This window comes from Aythya fuligula, chromosome 6 (assembly GCF_009819795.1).
Source record: "Aythya fuligula isolate bAytFul2 chromosome 6, bAytFul2.pri, whole genome shotgun sequence".
Classification (NCBI taxonomy): domain Eukaryota; kingdom Metazoa; phylum Chordata; class Aves; order Anseriformes; family Anatidae; genus Aythya; species Aythya fuligula.
In genome coordinates this window covers 33,076,882-33,099,706 of record NC_045564.1, presented here as the reverse complement: position 1 = coordinate 33,099,706, position 22,825 = coordinate 33,076,882, and the positions used below count along the sequence as shown (strand labels likewise).

General features: G+C 48.1%; 1 protein-coding gene across 1 annotated transcript in view; it reads right to left on the bottom strand.

Annotated features, from left to right (window-relative positions):
* MARCHF4 (membrane associated ring-CH-type finger 4) overlaps nucleotides 1–22,825 on the bottom strand; it is an 82,770-nt gene that overhangs the window by 18,671 nt on the left and 41,274 nt on the right. The window contains exons 2-3 of the mRNA XM_032190437.1: nucleotides 7,974–8,129; nucleotides 463–655 (exon numbers count right to left, since the gene is read on the bottom strand). Coding sequence (XP_032046328.1) covers nucleotides 463–655; nucleotides 7,974–8,129 — 349 coding nt within the window. The remainder of the gene's footprint in view (nucleotides 1–462; nucleotides 656–7,973; nucleotides 8,130–22,825) is intronic.

Below are 22,825 nucleotides of genomic sequence, written 5' to 3'. Positions count from 1 at the left end.
TGAGAGACCAGACTGAGGAGCTGGGACTTCATGTGGAGAGAGCGAGGTGCTGGCTGCGAGGTGCAGGCCGGACCCTGCCGTACCCACACACAGGGCAGTCCCTAAATTAGCTGTTCCAGAAAGGAAGGAGTTTCTTTCCCACTGTTAATCAATACTGCCCAGCCTCCCCCCCACTTCCTTGCCCAATGAAGATAAATTTGTTTCCCTCTGGGGTTGCTGCAGGTCCCTCTGCCAGCCCAGCCAAGGAGATACCCCAGGGCTGCACATATAAGCAGAGAGCACTGCAAAAAAAGGTATTAAAAAAAAAAAAAAGAAAAAAAAAAAAGGTGGGGGGAAAGCAGGGGAGGTTCAATCCGGGAGCAGAGCTGTACCAGCCGGCTCTCCACACCATCTCCCACTCCTCTCTGCCAGCGAGCGGGTGGGCTGGTGCCCTCAGCTGTGCCGTGAGATGCATTCACCCACCTATACAGACAATGTCCATGAAGCCGTACATTCCATAGCAGATCTGGAAGAGCAGGTCCTGGCGCTGCCATTTGGCTGAAGGACTGAAGGTCGACCAGATGAGCCACGAGATACTGGCGATGAGGAAGAGGGAACCCAGGATGGCCGCTGCTATCTGAACCTTCTCAATGACCGTCAGAGAGATGGCTTGCCACTGCAAGGGACAGCAACAGGGAGAGGAGAGGGCGCAAGGGGGAGGGAGGAGGGAAAAAAAAGAGAAGAAAATAGTTACTTGATAGACACTGCTGTTTTTCTTAGTGGTGGTGGTTCTGGAGATCCCAAAGATCACCTGTGACTTATATGTGTATCCTACACATAGATGCCTTCACCTGGTCCACCTCTACGGTGGAGCGTGGCAGTTGTTTGACAGTGCACGGCCCCATGTTTTTTGACACTGCTGCTAAAAAGCAAATAGGGAGGAATCCTGCATCTCACCAGGAAACCACAAAGACCAGTAGGAGTCAGGAAGGTCTGTGGGCAAGACCCTGAAAATACCATCTCCAGAACAGTGGATCTGTGCTGGCCATCACAAGCCAGGACATCCAGTTGCTATCTCAAATGGAAGCCAGACACCAGCTTTGGCTAGGGTATCCTGGTACCATGGGAAGTGTCTCAGCTAGCCATGCTTTTCCATGCTTGGAGGCCTCCCAGGTAAGCCATGAGCTGGCTCGGTGCTACTTTGAAATGTGACGGGATGACAACACTAGGTAGGCTCTTGTGGAGGCAACACACACCCCACAAAACATGTTACAAACAACACAGGTTGCTGCCACCAAGGCTCCCTGCCTTTAGGTGATGACACATTCAGGCTGTTTTCCAAGGTAAACGACAATGCTTCTTCCTCAGAAGAAGAAAAAAAAAAAAAAAAGTAACTTCCCCAAATCCATTCACTATGTCAAACAGCTTTGTATAAGCTACAGTATAAATATCCTAAGCCCAGACTTTTCTGTGTCATCTAGAATAAAACCTCCTTACTCAGATTTACACTTCTGAGGGAACTGCCCAGTAAAAACCAAGAGCTGAAATTGCTTTCTCTGACAAGACTCGGGGACATCGTCCACAATGCCTCCTGCAAATCAGAAATCAAATGTGTAAACTGGCCGTGGAGAGATAGTGTCTCCTGGCATTAAAGTATATAGGCCACCTTTAGCAGTAAGATACATGCCCTTGAAATCTCAGTGGGACTGGTAGTAGGATAAATAAAAGTAGACTTCAACGTCATGCAGGTGGAGAGGATTCAGAGGAACTGAAAATGTTTAGCCTGGATTCAGGTCAAATTCAGTGTTCTTGTGAGGTGACAGCTCTGGAGAGTCCTGAGCACCCTGCCCATTTGTCAAACACATCCTGGGACACCAGGGTCACCTGTCAAGCCCCATCCCCTCATTTTGCAGGGCAAGAAAGCAGTTCAGTTGCTATGTTGCTCTTTAATGCCCAGGCCAGCCAGGAGTCACTCATATTTTTGGGCAGTAGGGAGGACTTTGAACCCTACTTGAAGGACAAGAAGGTGAGTTGTGCTGGGAAAGGAATACATAGCATTGCTACCAGACCCTTGAACTGAATGCAGTCCCTGCAAAGGGCTGGTTTTGAAGAGGAACAAATTTGCAATGGTGCCATCAGCTCAGAGCTCCAGGACGAGAGGCATGAAGAGGCACTGGGTTGGGTAGGTGCGTGGGGTTGCACCCTCACTTTTGCAGCTCTCCCCAGACCTCCTATCCCCTTCCACGAACTCTGGCAGATGCTGAGGGGATGGGAGCGCAGGGAGCCTTTCCTAGTGCTGCCTGCCATGGTTTTGCTGCGGGTCCCTCATGCTGACCTGCGTGCGCCTGTGCCAGCCAAATCATTCTGCATCATTTCTCTCTCGAGAGGAGGTAATGGACTGGCTCCTCACCATCTGTCTGGCACACTGCAAGGCCTGTGGCAGCAACAGGTCCTTCCAAGGTAGCAATTAAAGAGAGAAGAAGAAGAAGGAGATATTTTTTACAGCTAGCAGCTGCGTACAGCTGGCACCACTGTTTTACAGAGACAGAGAGGCATCGATACGGTATTAAATATATTCTACTTTCAAACGGGATGTGAGTCAGGGCACAGAAAAGCTACACTTGAACACCAGCTTCAAACCTCCCTTTGGATGGGAACAGAGATGCTGGAACACAGGCAAGGCTGCTGCCCGGTGCTGGTCATGAAAGAGGCTCTCCCCCGGCAGCTGGCACTGAGCGGCAGCGACACGCACAGCAGCAGTCCTGACTCTGTTCAGGAGGTGGCACTCTGCTCAGAAGGTGGTTACCCTCTGGCAAAGAGGTAAATGGGTCAGAGCTGAATGCTGGGAAAAATAACCAAAAAAAAAATAGAGGGAAAGAAAAAAAAAAAAAAAAAGAAAGAAAAGGAAAGGAAAAAAAAAAGAAAAAAGAAAACAACCCCAAGCCCCAATAAATGTTGTCTTTCCTCTCTGGAAATTCTGAGAACTGCAATTGAGTGTCACACATCTAGCTCAAGCTACCAATAACTGGGGTCATTATTTTTCATCTTTTATTTCCATGTTGTTACACATTCCATGGTAAGAGGTTTGTTCAGAGAGAAAGAACGGAGCAAGCCAGAGTCCAAGAGCGGCTCAGAGGTGGAACATGATGAATTTTAGCTGTAGGAGCTAAGCCTGATGCATGCCTGCACCAGCAGCCTTAGGAGCCCATCTCTATCACAGCACGGGGCCTTTCAGGTTCCACAGCAGCCTGTAGAAGTCACCTGTTCTCCTAACCCCACTCCACAATTAGTACAGCCAGCAGACAGGGATTTAGTGGGACGCTGCTAGAGCTGCCAAGAAAGGGCTCAGTGACACTGCAGATTCCCTTTAGCAGCATGCCTGAAACCCTCAAGGCTGTTTATTCAGATGCCTGGCTGCAGACGCAATCCCCTCCCTCCAAAATCTCCGGCTCAAAAGTTCAAGCCCTCGCGATGTCACAGTGTCCAGCAATCCCACCCTGCAGGGGAGAGACCTAAAACGAGCACTGCCTTTCTCAGCTGATAACGAGTTGAGCCCAGTTAGCTGCTGGGCTCTGCTGAAGCACACCTTTACCAGCTGGCAGCTCACCCACGTTGTCAACCAAGACCGTGGTTTTAGGCAGGTGGAAAGCCCTACAGGTGGTCAGATTGCAAACCTCTGGGTCCCACACGCCTCTGAAAAGGTCTCTTAGGATCCCAGGACTGTGACAAACTTAGAGGCCAGGACAGGACTGGTGCCTGGCTGTCATATCACGCTTGATCTCTTGCATTGTTTCATACTTGACGGCTTATACTTGGGACAAGCCTGCTCCTCTGTTTGCTTCAGTGCTTCTGCTCAGAGCCTTGTGACCAAAAATCCTCGCTGCTAATGTAACACCAATTAATAATGTCATTAATGTAGTACTTAGGGCCTCATCCATATTTCCCTTTCTTTTGGCACCAGCAGCCTCCGAAGACTCCAAGCACCAGTGTGAGCAGATCCAAGGCACATATTTGCCTGCAGAAGATATCTACGTCTTACTGCAGCAGCTTGCTTAGAAGCTTTGCTTGCTAGAAAAGCCTTCCTACACTCCTCTGAGAGCTCCTCCATGCCTGCCTCAGGCAGTTCGGTTTATTTTTATTGCTGTATCTGATACGTCCCCTTAGTACGTATCATTAACATCCTGAGCTCTGCTAGTCAGCGATTTCACTTCAGACCCAGGATCACAAGCGAGCAGAGGTTTTCCTAGAAGGATGGAGGGGCCCACTCCCATCACGGCTTAGGTCTGGCTCTCTCTTCAATGGTGTCCCGAGGCCCTGGCTAACCTCCTCAATTATCTTTAGGAGGATGGCTTTACTTTTTGTGATTTCACCAAGCAAATTTATCCTAAAAGCTGTGGTAGCTTCCTTGCTGTACATTTCTAGGTGCTTTGGCTTATTCAGGCGCAAGAAAGAGAGCAGGGAGAAAGGAGGGCCCATTACCAAAGCTCCAGGGCTGTGATGAAATTCCTTCTTCTCTGTGTGCCAGAGCATCTGGTAAGATTCAGGCTACAGTGCTGACATCCTAAAAAGCTCCTGTTATGAGCCACAGCCCACGGTGTCTCTTGCTTGCAGGCTGCAGCTGGAGGGAAGAGCTCAGCAGGCACCAGCCAGGGCTCATACTCATGACAAGTGACCCAGCAAGCTGGGACAATCAGGAGACCCCAGTGAACTCATCTCAAGCTTTTTTAGCTCAGGAGTTCAGGCTGAAGTTCAAACACTTTGGAAGCTCGGCCACATTTCTTGCAGATGTGGGGGTCCCGATGAAGAGGCCATATAAATGAACACTCATCAGCTCTTAACAGAGCATCTCCAAAGTCAAAATAGAGCCAGAGGAGAACTGGGATGTGATCCCAACCCCAACACTCCATAACTGAGGACCTTCAGAGTTGAAATAACCCACAAAACAGGAAAAATCAGAGATAAAAACCTTGAAGCAGTGTTGAACTCCCCAAGACTGCAGACAGCAGTAGGTCTGGGAAGTTGATTCAAATTGATCTTGTACTTGTTAAAATCAGAGCATCGGAATGAACCTGGCTCAGGAGCAACTGCAAAGGAGCTGTGTGAATGAGATCCACTGCAGAGTCCTGTTGCAGCAGGTACCTGCTTCCAAAACCCTGTGTCTTCAAGGCATTATTAAAGTCATGGGCTTTGCACAAATACTGCAGTGGAGAGGAGCGTTTAGAGCCCCATGCCTATATCTCTTGTCTCAGTGACTGGAAGACAGCGGGGATGGATAGATGGACAGACGGATGGACAGATGAAGGCTCTGGACCTTCCGATCGCCCACAGCCTGCGGGAGGTGTTTGCTCACTTGCTGACTGACCACAGCTTGGCAAGACACTTGCCAGATTCTCCAACAACTTTAATCCTCCAGTCTCAGCAGGTTTGCAGTGTTGCTGCTTGAAGACTTTTGCTCTTAAATCCCAGCAATCCAGGGCTGGCGGGTTAATTTATAGAGATTTGTTCTGTCGAAATACCGGACTGGAGGCCCCTCTCTGGTATGAGACAGCATAACAGCCTGGAGGCTGGAAGGAATCCGTGTTAATTATGTATGAACCGTGCTCCCCTCGCTGTAGCTTCTCTGCCCATGCCGTGCACATCTGGCCCATGCCGTGCTCCTAGGCTCTCCAGAAAATGTGCAGCACACGTCAAAATGAGCAGAGAATGATGTACATCCATGCACATCCCGGGAAACACGGGGGTGTTGGGTGTGCTGCTCTGCTCTGCCCGGTTGGACGTGGCCCAGGCAGCCCAGGGCCTGCCAGCTGCCTGTGGGCTGTCCCACGAGAGGACACAGGGACAGTCACACAGGGCAGGCAGGGCCACCTTGATGGGCAAGATCTAGCCAGGCTCAGAGCATTATCTGAACCTAACTTCATTTGACTTTTGCCAAGCTGACTCCAAGGTGAGTTTTGGGTGGGCCTTGCCTGTGTGACAGTTAGTCTGGAATAAACAGACGGCCCTGAATTCCTACAGCATTTACCTTCCAAAACCTGCGCCTGAGAAATTCAGAGCTTTCTAAGAGGAATAAAGCTGGGTAGAAATTCCAGCGGACCCCAAGGAGAAAGGCCAGGGATTGTTGCTTTGCTTAGAGACATGCCAGCGTGTCCTGGTGTCCACACGTGGGGAGAAGGCTGAGCAGAAAGGACACGCTTCCCACCCACCCATGCTGCAATGCTGGAGGATGGTGAGAACCACCGAGGAGCACGGCGATGTGCAGGGTGATGTGTTACAGGGTCCCAAGCCCCTTCGTCCTCTTGGGAAGTCTGGGTCTCGTCCATGAACCAGTTCCCACAGGATTTCACGTGCTGGTGCTGGTGTAGCACCTGCTTCGCAGCAGTGCCTTCGTGCTGACACCAGACAGGGTGCCTGAGCACACAGCTGCGGCTCCACACAGGCTGTATTTATCCCAGAGCGAGTGGCTTTTCACTCCAGTTGCTTCTTCCTCCGGAGAAGAGCATCCGGAGGTAAAAGGCAGTGCTGGCCACACACAAGCTCACAAATCTGCGGCCACAAGCACTGCTCAGCATCGCTCCCCCAGCCCGAGATGCATGAAGCATGAGGGCACTCATGGACCAGATTTCCAGAAACAAACAAAAGCTGCTGTGTCCACATCTCCCACCCTGTGTTTCAATCTGGTCTGAGTTACTGGAGCCAAGAAACTAAAGCACCCTGGGTCTGGGGCTTGGGATGAAACTACTGATCTCTCCAGGCCACGGCACAGGGAAAATCGAATCGGAAGCTGCAGGGACTTGCAGAGAGCAGGGAGGCTTTTCCTTCCCCCCAGCAAAATTGCCCCACGACGTCCCACTAATTTTGCTGCTTCATTTCAGTATGGAGCCCTGGAGGGCTGTGCCTCTTTCTTCACTGTGTTCAGTGACCTCAGGCCCGGAGAAAGACACACAGAGAGGGCAATTTGGAGGAGAGAGCAGGGATTTGTGTGTCCCCCACCCCATACAGCTGGGCACCATCACTGGCAAAGGCTGTTGGAGAAAGAGAAGACCAGAGAGCCAGTGCAGCCAGGTGCTGGACGGACAGACATCCCTACAGACACTGCTCCGGTGTCTAAAGCACAGCATGCTGTTGCGATGTCTCTCCAGCCCAGATGATGCTAATTAAATGGTAGTGCCTGAGTCTAATATGCTTCCTTACGTCTGAGGCACTAATGGTGCTCAGCAAAGGCGTGCAGCAATTAGTCCGTCTTCAGGTGTTGCTCCAGCAATAAATCAATAGCTATTAAGGATAAATTATCCCATTTTTAACAGTCACACAGTTTTCCCCCGTTCTGTATCTTGGTTTTGAATTACTAGCCTGCAGTGGGATTTAATAAGCTGCGGTGCTTTTGAACTCACACGAGAAAGAAGGCGGGTCCTCGGCTGCCTTTCACAGACACGTACATCAAGATGGGCTTTACCTGCTGTGTGCACACCTGTGTATATCCACTGAGACCAGAGCACCAGAGCCAGGGCCTCTAGCACTGTGCTGGGACACATTTGATCCTGGGGAGCAGTGAAGTGAAAAGGGTGGCAGGAGGAGAGCTGGAAGAGCCCTCCCTTCACCCCCTCTGTCCCTCGCACCAACACTCTTTCAAATTCGTGTCCCCATCTGTGCTGGGAGATGGTGGCATACCTGTGGTCTCCAAAAAAATAAACGCATTTGAAGGGCTGTGAGGTGTTACAGCACTACCATAGCCGCACTGGTGTTTTAAGCAGGAAGAAAATGGATGTGGGAGTTGTCAAAGGTCAGAGAGAGCAGACCCTTGAGGGATGCCCCCCGTACCACCAGGCAGGACGTGGGGCTTCATTGGAGCAGCCCCCACAGCCCTTCCTACACGGCTCAGACGCGTGGATCGCAGTGCCAGGAGACAAAACCCACGCCAGCAAAACCTAGTTGCTCCCAGAAACAAAAAGAGGAACAAGAATAAATAGACTTTGAAATGTCTCTAGTACCTTTACCTGCAGAGGGTTCTTTGTGCTTATGGCAATGACGTGATACTTGTAGTAACACAGCTCGCAGCTCCAGCAGCCCCTCTCACTAATCCATTTGATCAGACATGGCTGGTGCGTGCATTTCACCGATCCGTCGCATCGACACGGGCTCAGCAACTCCCCCTGCAAAAGAGAGACGGCATCAGCGGGGCTCCCTCCTCCCACACGGCAAGGAGGCCGTGCACAGAAGCTGGCCAAGGCGCTCCTTCAGCCACCCATTCGCTCTCGGTCCCGCTTCCCCTGGTTTGGCTTGGGTAATAGGGCTGCTTTCATCAGTTTTTACCTCCAGTAATTCTTGGGTGATGCGAACACAGTTTGACAGAGATGTAGAGGTCTGAGCTACTCACACTTTACAGTTTCTGTGAAAAGAAAAACCCGGGTAGGTGAGAGACTCCTAATATCACTGCTAGCGGAAAAGCTCCGCGAGCACAGCTCTTCCTAGACACCAGAGCATCCACACCAGACCTCAACAAGTGGATGCGGCTCGGCTGGAAACTGGAAGCCACTGCTCAGGCCTCTGGCCCTCTGCTTCCAGAGCAAGGCTGCTGGTTTACAAGCAGTGACCAAAGCCCTGCCCTCCTGCCTCGCTCCCTTGCTCCTGGTATAGCTCAAGCAGGGGTACCCAGCAAACCCCGATATTATTCTGACCCAGGTGCTGTCATCCTGTTCACCGCAGGACTACATTCCCCTCTGCACACCAAGCTCAGAGCTCATTTCACAGTCATTTGCTGTCGCTTATTTAGGGAAGAACCTAAATAAGAGTTTTACCCCCTGCCTCTCCGCGTTTAGAAGCCACAGCAGAGCCCCCAGTTGGGCGTTTGTTTAGCTGGGCCCCAAGGTTTAAAAGCTTTTAAAGGCAGGATGAGAATGTCAATAGGATGGGGAAGGCTGGCATCACATTTCTGGTGCCAGAGAGAGGATTCTTCTTCTTACATACCTTGATCAGCCCCGTGGTCCTCCCCAGTGTGACCACCTGAGGCTGCTGGATGCAGCAATGATGCCCACCGCCCCAGCTGCCCGAGGTTAGGAGGCCAAATCCTGCTCCTGCCAAACCCGGTGGGAAGCTGCCTTCGCTTTCAGGGTCTGAGGGCCCAAGGAAGCAAGAGTCACGCTGGGCAAGAGTGATGCCTTTTTTTATGAAACCTAATGCAAACGCATTAATCATTTCATTTGCTTCGGCGAGGTGACCTAAAAATGTCATCTTCCGTGAAATTTCAGCACAACTGTAAATAACTGTTTACATTACAAAACCAGGCTCGGCTCTACCTGCCACTGATTTCCATCACACACCAGAGGGGACTAAAAGAGGGGGAAGCAAGGAAGGCTTTAGGATCCGTGAACTTTTATTCAGGACACCACACCACACACCAGGGTCTCCTGTGGGGCTCCACGGAGCGAGCGAATGACCCGGGTGTTGTCTAATGAGCTGTGGGGGTGCACAGGGGAGACTTGCTGTGTCTTATTGGTCTCTGGAGTAAATGCGACAAAGAAATCTGACTTCTTCGGAGCCAAGAGATGCCCATAAACATCCCACACCACCGTGGGGACCTTGTCCCCCTCCCCTAACTGGGATGCTGCATCCCAGACAGCCCAGCCACCTCCTGCAAGGGCTCAGGGCTGACCGTGGAGATGAACCCCCCAATTTCTTCATTTTTGCCAATCCAGCAAAAACCTGATTTATCGCATTTTCTCCAGCCGTGTGAAGGATGATATCCTTGTGTGTGGCACACAGCTATCTTTGCATACTGTGAAGCCCAATTCTGTCCACAGCAGGCGTTCGTAAAGCACTGCCGCATGCACACGCGGGCACAGGCGCTCGTGTACCAGCAGAAAAATAAACACCGGGGGCATATTAAAGGAATAAATCCTTTGTACAGCAGAGGGGAAGGAGCCTTGTCGCCGGCTGCACAGCCAGCTTAGGAACGGCCCATTGGCTGTGACAGGCACGGAGGAATCACTGCGCAGGGACCTCTGCGAAGAAGGCACAAAAGCAAGCCCAGAGCGAGGCACAGATCGCAGCCCCGAGAGCTGGGAATTAAACCCCACGTCTGTTCCTGCAGGTTTACAGCAGACGGCTCTGCACAGCGCTCCCTCCAGTGCTTCAGACAATGGCATTCCCACCAATCCCATTTGGAGACTGTTCTCCAAAGACCCTTTGAAGGGAGAAAATCGTTCCCAACATATTTTTTTTGGCAGTTTTCCTTTTGTAGAGTTCCATCCCTTCGCTCGGATCAGCTGAAGCAGCATGTTGGCTTTGGCAGCAGCTGGTGGAGAAATGCTCCCTGGCTCATCCATCCTCAGCTTGCTCAGTACCATCTTGTCCCCCTGGAATAACCAAGCAGGCTTTGAATTCACCTGCCTTGCTGTTTGTTATCCAGGATGGGAGCTTGTCTTCAGGAGCAGCAAGGCAAGGAGAGGATGGCCTGGCTTCACCCCGGGGAGGAGCACACTGCCGGAGATGAACCGGGGCTGTCCCAGCTCTGCCCTCTCCATCCAAAACCCCACTCTGAGCCCGTTGCGGCACAGCAGAGTGGTTAAGGATTGCCTGGGCCCTGCTGTTCTCCGCCTGTTGGGAGGAATTCAGAGAAAGGATGGGAAAAACATTACTGCCAGCGCGCACTTCTGACGCTCGATATATCCAGGGAGAAAATACTGACGTCAGGATCAGCGTCAGCCCTCCTGCATGCTGATGGCAGTGTGGTGCCCTGGCCATTTTATTTGTCATTTACCAGTGCTGGGAACCCATCTGCAGGCTGCTGCTGAAGCTGTGGCTGCTCGCCTGCCAGCTGGTGGTCATGGGCTGGGGCCCGTGGTGGCATTGGGCAAGGACGTGGCCATGCTGACCTACATCAGAGTCAACCACGTGCCAGCTCGGCTGGGAAGAGCCCTGTTCACAGCCTCCTCTTTCCCCAGCTACTAGAGCCAGCAGTTTGAAAACCAGTGCGAGCTGTACTGCTAACTGGGACGGCTGGTGGTGGTCCTAACACCTGCAGCGTTTCCTCGGCTGAGCCTTTTCCCTGCTCAGCTCCAAAAAGTAGCATCAGGTGTTAGCATCGCCTGCAGGATGAGTGCCCCAGGGAAGAGCAGGGCAGGGGGAAGCAGGGCTGGCACCTCCCGCTGGGTACCTGCATGCAGCATCCACTGCTCACAGGAGCAGCTGCACACGTGGACCCGACTGCTAGGGTTCCTCGGAGTTTGTCTCATTTGGAAAAGGAAACCAAGAATATTTAATTTCAGGTCTTCAGCTGAGTCTCCTAAATACACTTAACTTCACATTGAATTTAAATGCAATGGGAAGTTTTATTATGGCAAATAAATGCCAAATGATTTCTATATTAGGAACATAATTACAGAGGAATTAAGTCTGATGGCAAAGAGAAACCCATTGTTACAGAGCTGGTAAACTCCAATAAATATGTGCTAATAATTGCTCTGTCTTCACACTCACTTACAGGAGCTGCCCCTCCATCCTTTTAAACCTAAACACGCGCATTGCTACCAGCATCTCAAATGCTTCCCCTGTGTCCCCTCCCGTGTGCGAGCGCTGTGCCAGCCAGCAACAGACAACAGGGGACACTTAATAACTACCTCCGAAAACCTGAAGCCACATGTTTCCATTGTGCTTTCTCTCTCAGCTATTAAAGGATATAAATATGTGTGTGCTGAATGAAATTCTCTGGTATTGTCAGAGATTGACGCTAAGTGTGGGCTCAGTGAGTGGACCCAATGTGTCCCAGACGTGTCTCCCACATTGCGGGGACATCACCAAGCACTGCCACATGGGTGGCATCTCTCCAGGACTCCTAAATGGTTCCCAGCCTTGTGGCCAGGTCTGTAAGCCATGGGAGCCTTGCTCTGAAGGATAACCATTGCCCTCCAGCTTGGGGCTGGATGGGGGTGAAAGGTTTTGGGAGGCCAGAAGGGCACACAGAGCCTCAGAGGAAAGGTTTTCAGCCTGTGGCTGCCCACCCGAAGGTTTTGGTGTGGGATTTTGGCCTGGGAGTACTGATGCTGCCTGGAGCAGCACCCACACAGGGCTCTGTAAAAAAAAAAAAAAAAAAAAAAAAAGGAAACAAAGAAAGAAAAAGAGCTCGGTCGAGCTGTTTCAATATTTAGCTGACAGTAACTTGCCGATGCGTTTGCCTGCAGGCAGGCACAGTGCACCAGCTCTGGGCGCATCCCTGCCTCCGCTGGGAAAGGCCAGAGGGAGGTGGGACCAGGTGTCTCATGGCTTAACATCAATTTCCTTTAAGGAGAAGCACTTTAAAGCAGCAGAAAACACACATTTTTTCCAAGCAGCAGAGAATCACAGGGCGTTTTTCATTCAATGGGCTCTGGAGGATTTTGACACTCTGGTTTCGGGCTGGTGAAGGGCAGAGAGCGATGCAAACCCCACCCAGCTGTGAAAGGAGGGCGGTGGGGATGCAGGGGGCTGGCTCTGCTTAGGGACAGCTCCTGCTGAAGGAGGGAGAGGGGAGGACAGTCCCTAAGGGTCCCTTTGGGCCACCCCCATTGCTGGGAATGGGGTCGAAGGTGGATTTCTGGGCAAGCCGCTGTCACCCCCAGGGCAGCCCTGTGCCTTACCGCCGACTGCATGCATCAGCACCAAAATCCCACCTGCGAGCAGCCCCACCACCCCGCTTCCCTGGCTCCAAGAGGCAGGCTCCAGGCTGTACAGGGTTATAAGATCTGTTCCACAAGAACAACCTCAAACACTGCCTGAAATATGGAATAACAAAAGGATTTTCAGGAATTATATCTGCTTATCCATTGCCCAAAGAGCAGAGAGCTTATAGATCACATTGGGAATTATTTGCTTTTCCTTCTAAAGAAGGATTTCCACAAGATAAATAACTTTGCTTAGGTGTTCTGAAGCCCACTTCATCCTAATGTCATTGAACTTGTTTTTGATTAGCTGATTTAAGTAATTCTTGCTAAATGTTGCTCAGTTGCAAGGCATCAAAAGGCAAGCATCTCAAATATCACCTGCTGTGCCTCATCAGGTGTGATAATAGCACCGATTAAATGAAGTGCCTTCGGTGCACAGAAATCACGGCGCTGCGCATGTGAAATCAAGCTACCTGAATACCCCTGAGCTCCTGGGTGTTGGAGCGCGTTCAGCTGCCGACTGGCGCTGAATACAGAGCGGGAGCTGTCTCAGCACCGAGAAGAAGTGTCCGAGTCTATAGCTCCTGGGCTTTCACCCAGGTTTTAAACTTCTGGAGAATTTTTTTTTTTTTGTGGACCCCATCCATTTTGTGGGACAGAATGATCTAGTCTCTTCTGAAAGAGAAATTCACTGTTGTTTCACTCTGCTTCTTCTTAATTAAAAAATAAAGTATTTTAGACAACACTTAGATTTATTCTGCATGAGATACAAGAGTGTACCTCCCAAGGATGCTGGGGTAAATCTGATGTGACTCCATGAAGCCAAATAGCTCTTCAGCACAAATCAAGTGCCCTTAAGTTATGGTTTGTACCAATTACAGAGATTTTCCATTAATTTTTTTATACAAATGGCTTTTTAATTTTTTTTTTAATTTTTTTTCCTTCTAGTGAAAAAGCCTCAGGAAAATAGAATTCTACTAAGTATACCACTTCTTTTTCTTGGAAAAAAGATACCAATTATTCCTTATTATCTCTAATCCATTGAGACCTTCACCTTTCTACTTCTTCAATCCTCATCAGATCCATCAATGAGTATTTTAAAAGTTCAAAGTATAAAGTTAATGCTTTCAGCATGCAAGTACCATATAATGCAATTCTTCTCAGAGATGTGCTCATAATTCAGCAAATTGAACTTTGCAGCTACTTCCCTGGGAAGCTGTTCATAACGATACTCAGCTAATGGCCATCTCAGACAACGTTATGCCATCAGCCACTAAGGAGCAGCCGTGGAGTATCCACAGAAATAGATGCTGCTTGGATTCTTCGGATGATAGATCCTGCTTTCAAAGATAAAGAAATAAACAGCAATGGATTATTTATATATATATATATATATATATATATATATATTTTTTTTATTTTTTTTTCCCCTAAGAAAGCTGAAAAACCTTTTACCACAACAGTTGAGAGAATCCCAATTCTGCAATATTTGTCCTTGCTTGACATTGCAACACCAAGTGGCCCCCAGCCCGGACAAAGGGCAGGGGACCAGTGGGTCTGCATGCATGTTAAATAAGAGGAACCCAGTAATGGCGTGAAGACAAAAGCACAGAGGATCTTCCCAGTGTTCCCAGCATATCCCAGCTGGGAGCTGGTCTGCGGTGCACCCAGGGGTGCCAGGGCCCAACATGCTCTGGTGTAGGGAGCTGCAATACCTAATAACGAGAGCAGTTTGGTTACTTTTAGCTTTGGTAGCACTGTAGGACTCAACTGTTTCATTAAAACAAGGCCTGATCTGCTTTTCCTTTCTGCCTTCCAGAGCCAAGGAGAAGAATATGCAATTACAAAGTTCAGTCATGTAAAGCCCTTCAATTACTGGATAACTCTGTTACAGCTTTTCCAAACGTTACGAGGTTCACGCGGCAGTACATGACATCTGAAGTAATTCATTTTTCATCTGCCGATTAGCAGAAATTAAAACGGTTCTCAGAACATCCCAATTTGTGTGAGATCAAGTTCCTTATTACTACAGAGTATCTTAGTGGGGAAGGCATTTCTTTTTAAAGTCTCAGGCAGCCCTGCAAGCAGAGATACTAAATAAAAATACACCAGGAAAGTAGTGGAGGGGAGGATCCTGGCTCCTGGGGACTGTAGGTGATGGAGCTGAAGAGCCCAGCCTTCACATCTTGCCAGAAGGTCACTTAAATATTTGGAGAAAATTCAAAACACTTGCTGGAAAGAATATGCACCAGAGGCAGAGCTCTTTTGGAAATGCTGTAGCTACTGCACGAGGCTGAGCTGCCTTTCCTGGCAGTGGGCTAGAAACCAGCCAGCAGCACTGAGTGTTTCCCCAGCAGAGTTGGTCACACCACCTGGTGGGGTCAGGGGAAGGAGTTGTAGGACAGCCTGGGAAATGTCTGTGGTGCCGGCAGCAAAAATAGACCATGGGAAAGGAGAGCGGGAGGCTCAACCCCCAAATCCCTTCGCCTCACATGACAACTTTGCAGCCGAGAGAAGCTCAAGAGGACCGAATGAAGGTGCCAGATACGCTGTGCTGGGAGAAGCTGCACTACATTAATTCTGGTTTTCTGGTGCTGCCCTGGCCAAAGACCTCCTGTATCCAAAGCTGTGTGAATCTACGTGTTTTAGACTTCGCCTGCACATGCCTCCTGGTGGAAAGCCTTGTGTTTTCCTCCTCCACCTGGAGAATGCAGGCAGCCTTCCCTTTTGCAGACAATATAAAACAGAGAGGAGAAAAGGCAGAAACTAATGTCAGAACAGCCGTAACTGCAGTGAAGTAACTGCAGTGAAGTGGGTTGCAAAGGCCATTTTCTATTTCTTTCTTTTGGTCCTCCTTTTGCAGAAGAACAATATCAGGCATACTGAATGACACACAGAGACGTGTGTGTACATAAACAATGCCAGGACTCCGAGGTTTTGGCACTGTCAGCATACAGATAATAAGCATTACATAGGGCTGATTTATTATCTGACTCTGCAATAACCTTTTGAAGATATACTGATTGGCAATTTGCATATTAACAGATACATCAACATTGAGGCAGTGTCAGATGTTATGCATGGCTATGTTCCGCTCCAGAGGTGGCTGAATTTCAAACAGTGGCCAAAAGGAAAAACTCATTTGTATCCTTCAGCGTGAAAGATGCCCTATTGAAATATGAATTATTAGCCTCTCTGTTGTTGGTCTTTATTGTACACTATCAGATCACTTCTCCTGCTCCCTCCCCATAGCTTTTGCTCTATCAAATATGGAACCTTTTTCTGCCATGTGAAGTTCTTCCTACCACACCTGGATTAGATTATTTAATTCAGTCTCTGGGCTGCGAAGGGCCTTCCCACATATTCCTCGGCTAGGAATTAGGCTGCTTTCCTCTCAAACAACACATCTGCTCCATAAAAACTTGCAGTTACCTTAGCAAGTTGTGTTTCTGCACAGGGAATGTCCAAGTGCCTCATCCTGGTTGGGCTTTTCTTTTGCCTTGGCAATGTCCTTCCCAGCCTTCCATCCTTCCCTGAGCTAAAAGCATCACTTTTTTCCTTTCTTCCTACATTCAACACTCTTACCCAAAAGTTTCATCCCAGCTACCATGTGTCAACGATGGATGACAGTGACATAGCCCCGACCATTGTGCAGGACCTTGCACTTGACCTTGTTGCACTTCATGAGGTTGACACGGGCCCAGCTGACAGGCTTGAGGATTGGGCCCTGACAGGGCCCTGAGATCTGTGAGCACACCATTCCTGCACTTTGTTATTCTAGAAGGATTTTCAGAGGTTTTTGCAAGTTCCCATTTCTTTTTCCCCAGCCCTTGCAGAACTGGGATTGGTAAAGAGATGAGCAGAGAAATGATCACTATTTACAGATGTGTATTACCTAGAGAAGTCCCACTAATTGTGAAGATTTGTGTTCAGGGCAAGGTAGTGTGTAATCAGCTACTCATCTGCTCTTTGGTGCTGAACACAGAGAAGTTGTGTCTGCAGAGCTGAAAGCATTCAGCCAAAACTAAAGAAACTCATTACCAGCCATCACCCTCCACGGTGATGCTGTGGGAATGGGAAAGAGCTGCAGCAGCCACGAGCTCTCCTCGTGGCCCGCGGTGCCCCCGGGCCAACATGGGCAGGCCCCAGCCCCTCCTGCAGCTCTGGTGGCATTGGGTTTGGGGCAATTTCCATGCCCTGAGCCTGGCTTTATCCAGGGATAATGATGCTTATCCACTGCACACAGCCGATCGGATGCTTCATTTATCAGCATTTGTCAGGGGCTTTGAAATCTTGAATAAGGGAGGCTGTTGAAGTGCAGGTGATTAAATGTGGCCAGCCACCAGACTGTGTGGAAAATGAGCTCTGCTGGCACGCATTTGCTGCCAAGGCAGTCAGAGCATGCCCTGGCCTTGAGTACCAGGGCAGCCCATGTCTGCTCTGTCCATTTGGGCAGCCCTGTCCACCTGTTTATGTGGAAAGCCCTTCAGAGCACTGCCAATGTTGTGTGGAAGGGAAAAGATCCTTTGAGGGAAAAGAAGTTATCGTAGCCCTGCACGTCCGTGTAGTCAGGGACTTTTCCTGTTCAATACATTCACACACAAATCCTTAGTCTGATTTTTGTGTCCTTGTTTGAAGTGGATGAGCAGTAGCAGATGATTTTTTAAAATTTTGTTTCCAAAATGTTATCTTCCCTCATGCCATGCAAGCTTTCATGAAGTGCCACCCTGCAGCTGCTGCAACAACACACATATCCAAAATGGGTCTTAGGACTTCCACCCAGGACTTCTCCTTAATTTAGTTATTAAAAACACTTGTGCCATGTCACCGGGCTCATTTCCCCAGCCTGGTCCCTCATTATTAGATGAACCTGAGCATCCCATGTATACCCTTTAAGAGCAGAAAAGAGGGGAGGGTTAGGGTTTGGCTGCAATATTCTGTTCCTCCTCTAAAGTCTTGCTGCTCAGCAACTGCTTGGGATGGGTCTACAATAGAGCAGATGGGTTATTCAAGGTAAGCTTTGGGGCTGTAATACTACTCTTCAAGGAAACCGAGCAACTAGTTCTCACACTTTCATAACTTTCATAAAACTACTTCTTGACCTGTATTATCCAAGGGGCAAGTTCTGCCAGCAGCAGGCTGGAGAGGCTGTTTTTTTTCTTTGGGATGTTTTCTTCAGAGCAATGACTCTTCTCCTAGACTCTTTTTCTGTTCTCCTGAGTGGCTTGCTAAATCCTATTTGGGTGGAAACAGAACTTGTTTCACTTGGGGGATGCTCAGAGCTGTCTGCTAGGCAAGTGCCACCTACCTAGAATGATTTTGGAGGATGCTCCTTAGCAATTGTTTCCCATCAATTCAATGGTAATTGGAATTAAATCACCCAGTTATATTAGTGAACTAGGAGCTTTGCTGAATGATAATAACAGCAATAAGCTGTTTACCAATTTGGAGTCTACTTCATCCCTCACAAGTGTGCAAGTTTAGAGCTGGTTGCTTTCAGTGGTTACCTGAGGATCGCTTGCCCTGACTCAAGCTTACAAAACTTGGAGGAGAGGAGAATGCCTGTGCTAGAAGTCCTCCAAAAGGCTGGAGAGGAACAGGTAGCCCAGTGTAAATGTGGCCTGCTGAGAGCTGCGGGACCAGGGAGAAAAACTGCTTATTTAGCAAAGGTCAAAGAAAAGCAATGTGAGAAAGTGAAGAAATGGGGCCACCTTAACCTGGGTGATGCTCTCCTGGGCAGGGTTGTCTCCTTGCTCTGACTCTGGCCCACCGTCATGTATCATGAGCCATAATGCCTTTTCTGAACAGCTTCTGGATTAAAAATCACACCTCTATCCCTGTAGCCAGAGAAACAGGCCCAAAGGCATTTGAGGAAGATTATTCTGGGAAGAGCACAGCTGGTTTGACTTTAGAAGGAAGGCATTTCTTTTGTGCAGAGGTTTCTGTTGCTCTGTCCTCTACCTTGACTCTATCTCCATAGACCTGTCATCCTCCAGTCCATATCCACAAAGATCCCAGATGGTGGGGAGCAGATTTGGGCTATGGGGAAAGGTCCTGGTGCAGGTGGACAGCCACGCATCTCCCCTTGCTAACTGAGAAATCACCTGTACTTCAAGAAATTGGAGTCTGCTTTGAACAGGCAGATAAAAGATTGCAGAGATTGCTTCAGCAGCCAGCTTCAGCCTCCTGTTATTGCATGCCATATAAATTTGCTTGCAAATGTGCTCTGCTCACTATAAAATCAGTTCAATTTGATGCCCCAACTTCTGGAAACCTCTCTACTTTGTCACTTAGAAACTTACTTATAAGTTTCCAACTTAAATACATTCCAGCTGTACCTCTAGCCACTGTATTCCTGTTGCAAAATATTTTGGGGAGGGGCGTTGAGAGACGTTGAGGTCCTTGAAGCACTCGGTCTTGATCCTGGACTGAAGCACTCCTTTAGGAAGGGGTGATCTGTGCCTTGCACAGCCCTCCCAGCTGCCAGACAGAGGCATTAATACTGCTCAGATGATGCAGGGGACTGTTTTTCACCATGTTGCAGGATCATACTTGTGTTTTTCCAGCCCATAAGCACTGTGGTCATTCAAAAATACCTTGATGTTCAACTATTCCACCAAGGTCTTTGTGTTACAAGTGAGCTGATACCAGGCTTCCTCAAGGAGCTCAGTTACCTTTTCTCTGCTGTTTTCAGTTTTCTGGGGACAGAAATGTCTGACACAAGAAAATGAACATCTTCCTTCCTATGATGTGTTGCAGGACTTTACAGTAGCAAGTGTAGGAATATTATTTGTACAGTACCTTGTAAATCAGAGCCTTGTGAGACCAGCCTACTTCAGAAGTTATCTTGGAAAATTTCATGTTTATCAAACTTCTAATATTTGTGCATTAGGGACTTAGGTTTTCTGAGAGGGTGCCACATCTCTGGCACTGCTCACCAGTAGATCAACTCCAGACCAGCCAAAGTCCCATCTGGGACTGAACCCTGAGTTGTTCCCTTGCATGCTGCCTCCTTTAGTGGCAGAGCAAGGATCTGAGCTATTCCTAAAGCACAAAGTGTTGTTATATGGCAGAAACCCCTGGTTACAAGGAGGTTTAAAAAATGAGGAAAAACATGAAGTGGCACAGCCGCAAAAGCCCAGGCGAGCTGAAGATTTCCTTCAACAAAGCCCTGTTTTATGTCTCTGTGGCATTACATGGTCTGTTTCCTCCTGAGGTGTAGTGATGCTCATACCCAGGACGTGGGGGACCAGTGCCAGGGGAACCTGCGCTTCTGAACAGCAGAACTCCTTTGTTTGCTGCTCCTTGGTTCAAATGTTGGATTGTCCAAATAATTCATTGCAGAAGGTAATTAAACAGTTCCTTTCATTTTCCACAATTATTTTATTCCTGGTAAATCTTTTTTCTTTTCTTTTTTTTTTTTTTTTGCTGTGCTGTAATTCAGTGTGTGTGAGACAAATGTACCAATTAACTAACTGCTTCTAAATTTACTCAGTGCATCAAAAGGGGGCTTAACCTGGCTGTGGCTGAATTTGGATGACAGGCACTCTGAGAGGCGGGTCAGGGCATGGGGCCAAACAAGGACCTGTCCATGTCCTCCATACCTCTCCAGCTGCTCCTGCATGTGGGGCAGGGCACTGAGCTTGCTGGCATAGATCAAGTGCCTTCTGGACCCCTTTTGTGCATCTTCCCCCTACCTTTTTTTTTTCCTCCCACAGAAAGGGCATAATACCCAAGCTGATGATTGAATCCCCCATGGTTCAGATGAATTTGGCCTTTGGGTTTCCGTGCTCTGTCCTAGCACATCAGTGCATCTGGTGGCCTGCTCCATGGCTAGTTAATGGAGATGGGCCATGCTTATTCTTCAGTGAGACATCTTTGATGTTACAGCAAGGAAAAACCCTGAGTCATGGGCATGCCCAATCCAGCTGTAGTTGGATGAACTGCCTGGTCAGCTTCATGTTCTGGCAAAGAGTGGGGCAAAATCCAAAGAGCTGCCACTAAAACCAGTGCCTGTAGCCAACATCCCAGATGTCCTGAGTCTTCTGGGATGGACTGCAGAAAGAAAACCAGCTTTTCAGCACATAATTTACATAACTTTTCATGCCTTTTTTCATGTCCATGCTGCCATGGCTTATGAGGATGTGAGGACACTCTAGGGATGGAAGTAGAAATTTAAGCTGTAATCCTCACAGTTTTAGACATTTTAAAAATATCAGTGCATCACAAGAGTAACTGACCTTTCCGGGTCCAAGATGCTGTTTGTGTGTGAAAGGAAATGTCAGAAAGGATGGGAGAAGTCTTGATCCTGATCTTCATCAAATTCAACAGCAAAACTCTTAGTGACTAGTGGAAATGGGACCTTGAAGGAAGTGTCTCCTGCTGAAATGCTCTGAGGATATTTTGAAAACCAAATTAATAAATAATTGAACCATCTGCATCAGAGACTCTAAGTGGAGTGACACATGGAGGGTGTCTGTAAATGGAACAGCTTCAAATATGCAGGGTAAAATACACATTGGAATGGATTTTTTTCCTTAAAAGACCAAATTATCCATTTGGGTCTATATTGCAAGCACAATGAGAGGCCCTGTCTGAGAGATGGGTTGTTTTCTCCTAAGAAATGAACACACAAGTGGTAAAATATTGCTCCTGCCCTACAGGGGTTACCATCATATTAATAAAACAGACTGGGGTCAAGAACAATACCAAGGAAATGGTTTGCCTGAGGCCACACAGCAGATCAGCCTCCCATTTCCTAGAGTCCAGCTGGGCTCCTTGTCTTTTTGACAGAAGACCATGTTGCCTCTAAAGCTGCTAATATCTGTTGAATCTCCTCCCATCACCACCAGGCACCTTCTGCCCTGGACTGGAGAACTGCATTTTAATTAGCATCCCTCTTGGGGTTGTGGTAGTGGTTGGAGCTGATGTTTCACACCAGCAATCTTTGTAAGAACAGGGCCATACCAAAAGTTCACAGAGGTCACTTCTGAACTACTGAGTTTAATAACTTCCAATCCATTTTTCAGGTGTCTTTTTTTTTTTCCACTCCTGCAACATCTTGAGGAAATGAGTTGCCTAGCTGATGCACTGTGGGATCACTTTCCTGTTATTGTGTTCAGACCAGGTATCTGGACTTCCTTTGGTTTAGATTGGAAGAAGCAGTGAATAATTAATTGTTACGGGTTCTCTTCTACTCTACCCTTAATTTTATATTTATATCCTATAGTCCCCCACTATTATTCCTTTGCCAAGTCAAGGTGATCTAGTTATTTAGCTGCCTTCTATCTAGAAACATAGCAAAGCAAGGTAGTGTATTTTTGGGAAAAAGTTTCATTTGCATAACCTATAGATAGCAACAACATCAGCCTTTTTTAAAAAACCTGAAATAGAGAGGAATATTGAGAAAGTCACTGACAGCAAGAGAAATGCCTCAATTGAGAGATACAGAGGGTGAGATTTATCACATCTAACATGCAATGTTCCTGTGCAGACATCTCTATCTGAGGCTGTCTCCCTGTGCCCCTGATTTAGGGGCTTGCCAAGACAGGTGAGAGAGGGCAGGGTTGGTTTGACTTATTTTTGGGGAGATGATTCCTGCCCTGCAGCCCTAATGGAGGCTGAGGCAGATGCAGGCACCTGCTTTTTGATGTGATGATACTCAAATGAGACTCAGGCTGTGAGCTGTAGCAGTAACCTTTAAGTAGCCATGGCCAATGAATTAGTCTTGATGCTCCCTCACTGTGCCATATCTGTTATTAATCCCTGAGTAATCACTGAGAATAGTGCCCTGGGCCAACTCTGCTTGGTTTCTGGACATTTCTGGAAGTATACAGGATGCAGCATGGTCACCTTCCCTGTGCGCCTGGAAATTTCTCTTCTTGGATCTCAGTGGCAGAAATTCAATCAAGAAATCTGAAATGTGACATTATTTTTTCCTGCACAATCAGGCTGAGTAGAATATAAATCTTATAAATGCAAAAATATTTTTGATCACTTGACATCTCATTTATACTAATTGTCTTTGAATATAATTAGCTTTCATAGGGATAAATTTCCTCATTTTTAGATTGTAGTTGAAATTACATTATATGTACATAAAGTAGGAGATGGACTTTCTGTTGCAGTTGATTTAAATATATCTTTACTGTGAATAATACCCTTTATATTTCTGGGAGAACAAAAAATCTGTACCTCACCAGTTCTTTTGG